Source organism: Mustelus asterias, chromosome 1 (genome assembly GCF_964213995.1).
Source record: "Mustelus asterias chromosome 1, sMusAst1.hap1.1, whole genome shotgun sequence".
Classification (NCBI taxonomy): Eukaryota; Metazoa; Chordata; class Chondrichthyes; order Carcharhiniformes; family Triakidae; genus Mustelus; species Mustelus asterias.
In genome coordinates this window covers 139,737,929-139,751,439 of record NC_135801.1, presented here as the reverse complement: position 1 = coordinate 139,751,439, position 13,511 = coordinate 139,737,929, and the positions used below count along the sequence as shown (strand labels likewise).

At 42.2% G+C, this 13,511-nt stretch overlaps 1 protein-coding gene across 1 annotated transcript in view; it reads right to left on the bottom strand.

The window, feature by feature from the left end:
- stoml2 (stomatin (EPB72)-like 2) overlaps positions 1-12,361 on the bottom strand; it is a 50,157-nt gene extending 37,796 nt beyond the window's left edge. Inside the window, exon 1 of the mRNA XM_078219479.1 lies at positions 12,267-12,361. Coding sequence (XP_078075605.1) covers positions 12,267-12,305 — 39 coding nt within the window. The 5' untranslated portion in view covers positions 12,306-12,361. The remainder of the gene's footprint in view (positions 1-12,266) is intronic.
- Between the last annotated feature and the right edge of the window lie 1,150 nt (positions 12,362-13,511).

The following is a 13,511-nucleotide window of genomic DNA, read 5'->3' as shown; positions in this document are numbered from 1 at the left end:
CGTGAAGGTTCAGTTAGGGCACTTGAGAGTTACAAGTTAGCCAGGAAAGTCCTAAAGAGAGAGTTAAGAGGAGCCAGGAGGGGACATGAGAAGTCTTTGGCAGGTAGGAAAAAGGAAAACCCTAAAGCTTTCTATAGGTGTCAGGAATAAAAAAATGAAAGATTAGGGCCAGTCAAGGACAGTAGTGGGAAGTTGTGCGTGGAGCCTGAAGAGATAGGAGAGGCGCTAAATGAATATTTTTCGTCAGTATTCACGCAGGAAAAAGACAATGTTGTCGAGGAGAATACTGAGGTACAGGCTATTGGACTAGACGGGATTGAGGTTAATAAGGAGGAGGTGTTAGCAATTCTGGAAAGTGTGAAAATAGATAAGTCCCCTGGGCCGGATGGGATTTATCCCAAGATTCTCTGGGAGGCTAGGGAGGAGATTGCAGAGCCTTTGGCTTTGATCTTTAGGTCATCATTATCTACGGGAAAAGTGCCAGAAGACTGGAGGATAGCAAATGTTGTCCCCTTGTTCAAGAAGGGAAGTAGAGACAACCCTGGTAATTATAGACCAGTGAGCCTTACTTCTGTTGTGGGCAAAGTTTTGGAAAGGATTATAAGAGATAGGATTTATAATCATCTAGAAAGGAATAATTTGATTCGGGATAGTCAACACGGTTTTGTGAAGGGTAGGTCGTGCCTCACAAACCTTATTGAGTTCTTTGAGAAGGTGACCAAAGAGGTGGATGAAGGTAAAGCAGTTGATGTGGTGTATATGGATTTCAGTAAAGTGTTTGATAAGGTTCCCCACGGTAAGCTATTGCAGAAGATACGGAGGCATAGGATTGAGGGTGATTTAGCGGTTTGGATCAGGAATTGGCTAGCTGTAAGACGACAGAGGATGGTGGTTGATGGGAAATGTTCAACCTGGAGTTCAGTTACTAGTGGTGTACTGCAAAGATCTGTTTTGGGGCCACTGCTGTTTGTCATTTTTATAAATGACCTGGATGAGGGCGTAGAAGGATGAGTTAGTAAATTTGCGGATGACACTAAAGTCGGTGGAGTTCTGGACAGTGCGGAAGGTTGTTGCAGGTTACAGAGGGACATAGATAAGCTGCAGTGCTGGGCTGAGAGGTGGCAAATGGAGTTCAATGCGGAAAAGTGTGAGGTGATTCACTTTGGAAGGAGTAACAGGATTACAGAGTACTGGGCGAATGGCAAGATACTTGGTTGTGTGGATGAACAGAGAGAGCTCGGTGTCCATGTGCATAGATCCCTGAAAGGTGGCACCCAGGTTGATAGGGTTGTTAAGAAGGTGTACGGAGTGTTAGCTTTTATTGGTAGAGGGATTGAGTTTCGGAGCCAGGAGATCATGTTGCAGCTGGTCAAAACTCTGGTGCGGCCGCACTTGGAGTATTGCGTACAATTCTGGTCACCGCATTAAAGGAAGGATGTGGAAGCATTGGAAAGGGTGCAGAGGAGATTTACCAGGATGTTGCCTGGTATGGTGGGAAGGTCTTATGAGGAAAGGCTGAGGGACTTGAGGTTGTTTTCGTTAGAGAGAAGGTTAAGAGGTGACTTAATAGAGGCATACAAGATGATCAGAGGATTAGATAGGGTGGATAGTGCGAGCCTTTTTCCTCAAATGGTGATAGCTAGCACAAGGGGACATAGCTTTAAATTGAGGGGTGATAGACATAGGACAGATGTCAGAGGTAGGTTCTTTACTCAGAGAGTAGTAAGGGTGTGGAATGCCCTGCCTGCAGCAGTAGTGGACTCGCCAACATTAAGGGCATTTAAATGGTCATTGGATAAACATATGGATGATATTGGAATAGTGTAGGTTAGATGGGCTTTAGATTGGTTTCACTGGTCGGCGCAACATCGAGGGCCGAAGGGCCTGTACTGCGCTGTAATGTTCTATGTTCTATGGGTGTACCTAAACCTCAGTGACTGCAGCGATTCAAAAAGACAACTCACCATCACCTTCTGAAGGGATGGGCAATAATTTTTGGCCTAGCCAGCAATGCCCCCATCCCATAAATGAATTAAAAAATACATGAAAGGAATGGAGAGGATACGACATGAGAACTTTGCCTCAATTTTTATGAAAGTATAAAGTAATGGGATTCAGGAAGAGAAAGTGGTGTAATCAGATAGGATAACAAAAGATGAAACGAATATTTCAGGAATGTCCTTGATGAAGCAGCTAAAGCTGGTCAGTCCTACAACATTATCCTGAGGAATTCTTGCAGTGACGTCCTGGAGCTAAGGTGATTGACCTCGAACCACCATAACCATCTTCCTTCGTGCCAGGTATGACTCCAACCAGTGGAGGGTTTTCCCTCTAATTCCACTGACTCCTGTTTTGCCAGGGCTCAATGATGCCATACATGGTCATATGCTGCCTTGATGTCAATGGCAGTCACTCTCACCCCACCTCTGGAATTCAGCTCTTTTGTCCATGTTTAAACCAAGGCTTCAATGAGGTCAGGAGGTGAATGACCATGACAGAACACAAAGTGAGCATCCATGAGTAGGTTACTACTGAGCAAGTGCTGCTTGAAAGCACTGCTGTTGGCCCCTTCCATCACTTTACTGATGATCGAGAGTCGACTGATGGGACAGTAATTGGCCGGCTGGATGTGTCCTGTTTCTTGTGCACAGGTCATACCTGGGCAATTTTCCACTGTGCCAGGTAGATGCTAATGTAGCTTTTTCAACTCACATTTTCAACTCCAATTGGTCGCACTTTCTATTCTTTAACTACTTTCCAGTTGAAGATGATATATTGATTCAAAGAGATAAAGAAAGCAGTAAGATCACAAAATAAATCTATATGATTGTTGAGTAGAACAATTCTACAGTTCTAATATAATTTGAGCAGCATCATGGTGGTCCTTCTGTTACCTGTATTTAGCGATCATGTGGTGATTTCATTAACGTTGTCACTTTAACATCAAACATTTCTATTTACGCTAGTGGGCCATTTTATTTTGAGTGGCAAGATACTTGATATCATCTTCATTACGCAAAGCCTGTTTAAGTAGAATCGGTGATTCTGTAACACGCTCGTTTGTCAGAGCTGTGGAATTCATCCTTCATACTGATGATGACATTGTAAGAATTTTAACCATGTACTCATTCAGAATTTGTGGGTTGCACATAAATGCTGGGAGAACACCTGGTTGAAATGAGCTAACATGGATCTGATAGTTAAATGACCAACACTCAAGCTTACTCACAAATGATGGCTGCATGGGCACAGAGGGTCCTCATTGCCTGTAGATCTACAACATTTTGGCATTTGCTACCAAATAAACCTGTTGGACTTTAACCTGGTGTTGTTAAAACTCTTACTGGATCTACAACAATAGCAGAGGATAAAAACTGGAAGAGGGGCGACACGGAGGCACAGTGGTTAGCACTGCTGTCTCACAGCGCCAGGGACCCAGGTTCAATTCCCTACTTGGGTCACTGTCTGTGCGGAGTCTAAATGTCCTCCCGTGTCTGCGTGGGCTTCCTGCGCCTGTTCTGGTTTCCTCTCTCAGTCCAAAAGATTGTTAGGCGCATTGGCCATGCTAAATTCTCCCTCAGTGTACCCCAACAGGCACTGGAGTGTGGCGACTAGGGGATTTTCACAGTAACTTCTTTGCAGAGTTAATGTAAGTCTACTTGTGACACTAATAAATAAACTTTAACAATACTTTTGGTAGGAAAAATCATTTGTTTATCTAACCTAGCCTTCTATGCTATGATGCTGGAACTAATAACCAGGAATTCATCCAGTCCTTTTTAAAAAGCTGGCATAATTTTTTATCCTACCATCCTTGCTATTAATCTGTTCTATAATTTATCCTTCAAATTTTTTCCTTTTTTTAAAAACACCATATCAACAACTTATATTTTTAAAGTGCTCTTAAAGTAATAAAACCTCCCAATGCACTTTGCAGGAGCATTATCAAAAGAAAATTGATACCGAGCCACATAAGGAGTTATTGAACAGATAAGCTTGGCCTAAGAAGTAGGTATTAAGGGCTTCACAGAGAGGGGGAGAGGAGACCTGGAGGGATTTAGGAAGGAAATTCAAAAACTTATGAACTGGGATAGGTCATCTGTCCTCATGATTGAGCCCTGTTCAGAAACTCGTCTTCTATCTGCCGTCTGTACTCCTACCAATAATTCTACACAGAGTACAAAAAGAAACAGTGCTCTAGGTGTTCCCTTACTACAAATAAGTTACAACTTCCTCATCTCATTAGAGTTATAAGTTACACCTTTGACAGTACAACCCATTTCATTTACTTTCCATAGTATGAAGCAACATTTTAAAATCCATTTCTACTCATCACTTCACCTGTCGTCTGGAAAGTAAAAAAATTAGATTTTTACAGTAAAATACAACCAAAGAAAAAAAAACATGCATTAATAAAACACCTGTTGCAACCCAGAGCACTCCAAAGTATTTAACAACCAATTATGTATTTCTCAAGTGATGTTACAGCTGAAATGTAGGACATGCAGCAACCAATTTACACACAGCAAGCTGAGTCACAGAGGTTTATCATAGAAACCCTACAGTACAGAAAGAGGCCATTCGGCCCATCGAGTCTGCACCGACCACAATCCCACACAGGCCCTACCCCCATATCCCTACATATTTACCCACTAATCCCTCTAACCTACACATCCCAGGACACTAAGGGCAATTTTTCTTTTAGCATGGCCAATCAACCTAACCTGCACATCTTTGGACTGTGGGAAGAAACCGGAGCACCCGGAGGAAACCCACGCAGACACGAGGAGAATGTGCAAACTCCACACAGACAGTGACCCAAGCCGGGAATCGAACCCAGGACCCTGGAGCTGTGAAGCAGCAGTGCTAACCACTGTGCTACCGTGCCGCCCATAACATGCCGCTACCGTTTACAGCAAGGAAACAGGCCCTTCGGCCCAACTTGTCCATGCCGCCCTTTTTTTAAAAACCCCTAAACTAATCCCAACTGCCCGCATTTGGTCCATATCCCTCTATACCCATCATACCCATGTAACTATCTAAATGCTTATTAAAAGACAAAATTGTACTCGCCTCTACTACTACCTCTGGCAGCTTGTTCCAGACACTCATCACCCTCTGTGAAAAAATTGCCCCTCTGCACACTTTTGTATCTCTCCCCTCTCCCCTTAAACCTATGCCCTCTAGTTTTAGACTCCCCTACCTTTGGGAAAGATATTGACTATTTAGCTGATCTGTGCCCCTCATTATTTTATAGACCTCTATAAGATCACCCCTCAGCCTCTTACGCTCCAGAGAAAAAAGTCCCAGTCTATCCAGCCTCTCCTTATAACTCAATCTATCAAGTCCCAGTTGCATCCTAGTAAATCTTTTCTGCATTTTCTAGTTTAATAATATCCTTTCTATAATAGGGTGACCAGAATTGCACACAGTATTCCAAGTGTGGCCGTACCAATGTCTTGTACAACTTCAACAAGACATTCCAACTCCTGTATTCAATATTCTGACGGATGAAACCAAGCATGCCGAATGCCTTCTTCACCACTCTGTCCACCTGTGACTCCACTTTCAAGGAGCTATGAACATGTACCCCTAGATCTCTTTGTTCTGTAACTCTATCCAATGTCCTACCATTAACTAAGTAAGTCCTGTCCTGGTTCAATCTACCAAAATGCATCACCTCGCATTTGTCTAAATTAAACTCCATCTGCCATTCGTCAGCCCACTGGCCTAATTGATCAAGATCCCGTTGCAATTGGAGATAACTTTCCTCACTGTCCACTATGCCACCAATCTTAGTGTCATCTGCAAACTTACTAACCATGCCTCCTGTATTGTCATCCAAATCATTAATATTAATGACAAATAACAGTGGACCCAGCACTGATCCCTGAGACACACTGGTCACAGGTCTCCAATTTGAAAAACAACCCTCGACAACCACCCTCTGGCTTCTGTCAAGAAGCCAATTTTGTATGCATTTAGATATCTCACCCTGGATCCCGTGAGATTTAACTTTATGCAACAACCTACCATGCGGTATCTTGTCAAAGGCCTTGCTAAAGTCCATGTAGACAACATCAACTGCACTGCTCTCATCTACCTTCTTGGTTACCCCTTCAAAAAACTCAATCAAATTTGTGAGACATGATTTTCCACTCACAAAGCCATGCTGACTGTCCCCCTAATCAGTACTTGGTCTCTAAATGCCTGTAGATCCTGTCTCTCAAAATACCTTCCAACAATTTACCCACCACAGATGTGAGGCTCACTGGCCTATAGTTCCCAGGCTTTTCCCTGCAGCCCTTTTTAAACAAAGGCACAACATTTGCCACTCTCCAATCTTCAGGCACCTCACCTGTGACAATCGATTCAAATATCTCGGCTAAGGGACCCGCAATTTCCTCCCTCGCTCCCACAAACAAACATGGATGTGATAATGACAAGATAATCTGGGTTTTCAGTGAAGGTGGTAAACAATATTGGCCAGGACACAAGAATAGTTCCCAACTCTTCTTCAACATAGTGACATGGGATATTTTACATTCACCTTGGGCAGACAAGGCTTCAGTTTAAACTGCAACAATTACATAACCTGAAAAGTTAGCGATTCATCAAAATATTAAAAATGCTACATCATTCACCAAAGCATGTACAATATGCTGTTTTCAGTTTCACAATTCAACATCAGACCGCATTAATTTTCATGGACTTATTTGCAAACTTTATGCTTTTAATATAAAACTGCTCATTGTTTGCAGCCGGGCATACATGCTACAGAGTTGTTACCACAAATAATATGTGGAAATAAACTCCAAAAGAGCACAAACAATTTCAGTCTTTTAATAAATGGACAATTACATAATTGTGCACTCTTGCATGTTAAATGTTATGCACTGCAGTTCACCAAGAATTATTGATACCAAATCTCTTTTCATAAATAAAAATGATTTAGAATCTATATAATTAGAAGTCTTGCAAGTAGTCTGAATATAGAAGGTCACAGCTAACTGCAACTCGAGATTCACATGTCTTGGGGCAAAAGATTGTAACTAACTCCAACAACGTATATATGAAGTTATCAAACATCTGGTGGGCTAAATATGAACAAATGAAACAGTAATAACTATAAAAGGGGAAAGCAATCAAATGCTCCAAGCTGCTTTAAAAATGTCATAACTGAACCAGCAAGGAACAGAAAAGAAAAATCAAGTTTTGCTAATAATTTATTCACATTGCTTTGTCATTATTTCTTTCTATATCTAAATCAGTGCCTAGGAACATTTTATTACACTGAAGAAGCTTTATAAATATAAATTGTTGGTTGCTTATGTTCTGTCATCTGCCATTTCTCAACACAGCATCTGGACATTTAATAGCTCTTTGCCAATCTTCCGCAATCTCTCCTCTTACACAAATAGCACCCTATTCCTTTCAATCATTAGTTTCAACAGCTCTAGTAAGTTCAAGGCTAAACATACTTGGATGTTGTTGCACTGTCCCAACTTGCCAAAACTGTACATTTCAACCTGCATTGGCAGCCATGCAACACTGTCTATCATTCACATACCTCAACTGTTTTGTGAAAAACACCAACTACCAGGTACACAAAACCAAGTTGTTTCGTTAGCATCATGTGTCACCAGATTCCCCAAGAATATTAAGAACAATCAGAGTGCTGTGTTTTGGGAAGGACAGTCCTGCTTTCATGACACATCAAAGAATTTTTCCACAGATCTAAATACATTGTGACTTAGAGTCACCAGAGAGAACAGGGATTGACAAGATAATAATTCTTCTTGCTTTCTTAGCCCTTCTACGTCCAGGTCACTAGAAACCCGACAACTGAATTATATTCTAATAAACATGCCTGCAATGTGACTAATATGTAACTCCTGTCAAATAGCAACATGGTTGATTCTTCCCTGCAGCTCAATTAGGGACGAACAAGAAATAGCTGCAAGCAAGTGGCATCCATACTCATGCCCACTGTTGTAATTTTAACACAGCTCAGTATTGCGTGGCTTTAAACATGAACAGCATCAATTTGCACACGTTTGTGGCTGATTCACCACATATGGTGAGTGTATTGGACAACACTGAGCTAAAGAATGTGAAAATTCAACAATGACTGGATGTCAGACAAGCCATCTGACAGCACAAAGGCAGTGAAAGGGGTCAAGAGAAGTAGAACTAGATGTCAGTCACTGAAACCAGCATTCATGAATTTGATTAAATCCATTTTGGTTCTGTGAAAGGGGAGAGAAACAATTAGGAGGGATTCAAACAGGTTGCTGCAAAAGAGATGGGCATACAGAAGTTTTATCAGTTAAAAATCTGTGTCGATGAATCCCCAACTCTCTCCAATAAGACAACCTGAGGGTTCTCCACTTCTTAAACAGACGCCCAACCAGTTCTCATCCGCCACTGCCCTGCTCCACCTGGCTGACTTGCTCTCACATTAAACAAACTTCTCTTTTGATTCCACTCACACCTTCCAAATATGTTGCTATAGAAAAACTTATAGGTCCTAGCTATACCTGCCTTTGTGTGGTTATTTGTGGAAAATTCTTTTTTCCAGTTTTTTCCTGGCACATTGATCACTGCATCAATACCATTTTCCTGTTCTCATCCAACCTGGAAATTTCATTAACTTTGATTATAATTTCCACTCTTCTCTCATCTTCATGTGTCCCATCACCAATTCACTTTGTCAACTTCTCTATCTCCATTTGAGGATAGACAATCAATATTCACAAGGTCCATTTTGCACACATCAATCCTTAGTGATAATTCTGCTATTCCCATTTACCCACCTCTTGTTTCTTCACTGTCTTAATTACCAGTTCCCTTTGCCTTGTACCATCATCCCTTTTGTCATTTAATCACTCCTGCCTTCCAACTTATTACAGACCTATCCTCATCTCTGGAATTGTTTAAATCTTATACATCCCTAACCTTTTCCAATTCCAGAAAAAACTAATTCTTCCTCTCTTCAGATAGTACCAGACCTGCTGAACATTTCCAGCATTTTGTTTTCATTTTAGATTTCCAACATCCACAGTATTTTGCCTTTGCATATTTCCCTGCCCAAATCTCTCTATTCTGCTATTAATTTTTGGTGTAGCTGTTCTCTCCTTATTCTTCCTCCCAAAATAGATTACCCTGTGTCACGTCCATTAAAGCCTTGTCCTACCCATAGCTTTTGAAATGTAAACTGTAATCAGTGTAGAATGCTCTGGAACTGAGTTTTCTTTTAAAGAAAAAGGATATTAAAATGCCGCAAAAGATGGCTGCTGAGAGTCTTTCGATTTGGTTTGTGGATTCCCCACTGTCTCAAATAGACAAAAGGACAGATCCTAGACTAAGAAGTGTCATTATTCATCTCCCGAAACTACCCAAAAGGTGCTTCCTAACTTGAATGGGTCATTCTGAAACCAAGACAATGATTGTCTCAAATGCCCACCGTGAATGCCTATAAACCATAATCGAGGTTGTGGTAATACACTGAAGCACAATGTGTTTGGAAAAGAGGACTGTAAGAAGGCTGCAATCAATGCATTCATTATCTATGCAGCCACTTCTTTTAAGAATGCAGGCTATTAGGTCCATGGAATTTGTCAGCTCTTGGTCCCATTAGTTTACCTAATACAATTTATCTGGTGTTTTAAGTTCCTCTCACCCTTTTGCCCTTGATTTTTCTTGGGATGATATTTGTCTTCTATCTGGAGGACAGATACAAAATACTTGTTCAAAGTCTCTGTTGATTCCTGTTTCCCATTATTAATTCCCTAGTCTCATCCTCTAGGTATTTTAGCTACTGTCTTCCTTTTTATATATTTGTAGAAGCTCTATTTTATATTTCTTGCTAGTTTACTCACATACTCTAATTTCGCCCTCTTGTTGTTTGGTCATCCTTTTGCTGGTTTTTAAAATTTCCCCATCTTCTGGCCTACCACTAATCTTCACAGTATTGTATGCCTTTTCTTTTAATTTGATCCCATCTTTGGCACGGTTGATGCATTCTTCTCAAGAGATACCCTATGTTGAAAGTTTGAAATAGCGTCCTATCAAATGTTTGCCACTGCTTATCTACTGTTTTACCTTTTAACTTACTTGTACTGTAGCCACTTCAGACAGCCCTTGTCTTCATACATTTGTAATTGTATTTAAGTTTAAAACATTAATTCCAGGCCCATGATTCACACCCTACAATGAATGCCTGAGTCTATCATGCCCAGCATTTTCTTTTCTTATATTAAATCCCTCTCCATTGATTGTACCTCCCCGATGTACTGACACTCAACCCCTCTCCACTGACTGGACCTCCCCGATTAACTAACACTCAACCCCTCTCCACTGATTGCAGCTCCCTCATGAACTGACACTCAAACCCTCCCTACTGACTGTACCTTCGCCATGAACTGCTGATGACACCACAGTAGTGGATCGGATCTCAAACAACAAGAAGAGAGTACAGGAAAGAGATGGAGAATCTGGGTGAAATGGTGTGACGACAATAATCTCTCCAACAATGTCAGTAAAATGAAGGAGCTAGTCATCGACTTCAGGAAATGTAGTGGAGGACATGCCCCTGTCTACATCAACGGTGATGAAGTGGCAATGCCCAAGAGCTTCAAGTTCCTAGATGTTCAGATCACCACAACCTGCCCTGGTCCCTCCATGCTGACGCTATAGTTAAGAAAGTCCACCAATACCTATATTTTCTCAGGAGCCTAAGGAAACTCAGCATTTCCACTACGTCTCTCACCAATTTTTACAGATACACCATAGAAAGTATTCAATCTAGTTGTATCATAGCTTGGTTTGGCTCCTGCCCTAACCAAGATCACAAGAAGCTACAAAGGGTTACGAACGTAGCTCAGTCCATCATGCAAACCAGCCTCCCATCCACTGACTCCATCTACACTTCCTGCTACCTCAGAAAAACAGCCAGCATAATCAAGGACCCCACATACCCCAGATATACTCTTGTCCACTTTCTTCCATCAGGAAAAAGGTACAAAAGTCTGAAAATACGTACCAACCGACTCAAGAACAACTTCTTCCCAGAATTTTAAACCGTCCAATCATATATTAAGCTGATCTTTCTCTTCACCCTACCTGTAGCTGTGACACTATATTCTGCACCCTATCATTTTCCTATTCCCCTGTGTACTCTATGAATGGTATGTTTTATCTGTGTAGCGTGCAAGAAACAATACTTATCACTGTGCATGTGACAATAAATAAAATCAAAACTGACACTCAAACCCTTTTCACTGACTATACCTCCCCCATGAACTGACTCAAACCCTCTCCATTGACTGTACCCCCCATGAACTGCTCCTCATATCTTGTCTCTGTGGTCTGCACCTCCCCCAAGAACTGACTCAACCCCTTCCACTGACTATACCTTCCCCATGAACTGATACTCAAATCCTCTCCATTGACCATAACCACCCCATCCCCCATGAACTGACACTCAAACCCTCTCTATTGACTGTACCTCCCTCATGAACTAACCCTCAAACCCTTTCCACTGACTATCTCCCCCATGAACTGACCCTGTCTCCATTGACTGTACTTCTCCACTGACTACTTCCCCCATGAACTGACCCTGTCTCCACTGACTGTATTTCCCCCAAGAACTGACCCTGTATCTATTGACTGTACCTCCCCCCTGAACTGACCCTGTATCTATTGACTGTACCTCCCCCATGAACTGACTCTGTTTCTATTGACTGTACCTCCCCCATGAACTGACCCTGTCTCCACTATTTCCAGTAAGAAGTCTCACAACACCAGGTTAAAGTCCAACAGGTTTATTTGGTAGCAAATACCATAAGCTTTCGGAGCACTATTCCACTATTTCCCCCATGAACTGACTCTGTCTCTATTGACTGTAACTCCCCCATGAACTGATCATGTCTCTATTGACTGTACTTCCCCCATGAACCGATCATTGTCTCTATTGACTGTACTTGCCCCATGAACTGACTCTGTCTCTATTGACTATACTTGCCCCATGAACTGATCATGTCCCCATTGACTGTACTTCCCCCATGAACTGACTCTGTCTCTATTGATTCCCTCCCAGTGACCCCTCTGGCCTGGGCACGAGGCGCGCGGACAGGAACCAACACGTGAATCTGCTCGAGCTAACTGACAAACTGCCACCGCACGCGCCATCCCTGGACGCTGATTGTCCACGAGGCCCCACGACCCCCGAGGCGGGTCACCCCAGCCGGCGTTGCCATGGTTACCTGGAGTAAAGCCTGCCCCCGGATCAATGAACGCAACATCTCTGCAGCTGCAACAGGCGGACAGGAAGTGCGGAACTCCGGCAAAACACATTCCGGGCTGCAAACTATTTACTCCGATGGGAAACATAGAGCAGGCACTAAAGGTTCCGGCAGACGAATTTCTGTCAAAATTTCAGTCTTAACCTGAGAGTGACTCCTCCATTTCTGAACCATTGTCAATATTTCTAAACACTACTTGTTCTTGCTGCTGATATAATTTCGCATTAAAACGAATTTGCTTTGCCAACTCTCCAGGACTGTTCTGGAGTATCCAAGAGTTAAATGTTAACTTTCTACACACTATTGCCAGCTTAGCAGGAGGAATTTTTTTTTTGCAGCATTAAAATATGCGTTATTGTCATTGTCTTTGAACACTTTTTGTTATATTGTTCTTAAATGTGGCATTAGGAACTTTTGAAAATATTAGGAACTAGAATGCCACATCACTCATCCCACACTCCAGGCAGGTGGCAACAACGTATTGGTCTGCAGCATATAGTAAGATCTGACAAATATATAGATAAAATCCAACATGTTGTAAGGTGTTGGGTGTAATTTGGTAAGACTTATTAAATTATTTGTAGTCTTAGGTAGTTCAACAGTAAGTATTTATCAACTACTATAAACATGGATACAGTAAAGGTTCTAGCTAGGAGCAGTCTCCACACTTGCTTCTACACACAGTTCTGTCCACCACTACATTAATCGCTAGGTGCAGGTCATGTGTTCTTTTCCATCACTCTGTGGATAATACTGTACTCAGTCCCTTTATGTGCCAGACCCTTATGCAGCATTTGAGTTGAAAAGTGTGATGATCATTTCAAATTGGGCAGGACAACTAACCATCCCTTAATTTTACAGGATTGTCCCATAACTGACAGTACCATCCTGAGTCCCAGGTTGCATGCATGCAGGACATTGTTAATTCGTACCTTTATAGAGCACTACCAATTCTTTCCCTCTCTGAGCCCCCTTGCAGCTCTGGCATTTCCTCCACCATCCATTCTCCCACTCCTCCCCTCCGCCACAACCACCACAATCCCCTTTCTCACAGGTCTGCCATCTCAACCCCTTCTCTGGCAGCAACCCCAACCCCCATCCAACCCCGCTACAATGGACTCTCGTGCCACTGTGTCCCTTAATTTTCACCACGGGAGTTGGTCACCCTGCTCTGGGAACCATAGGACATAAAAGTGGCAGCAGATG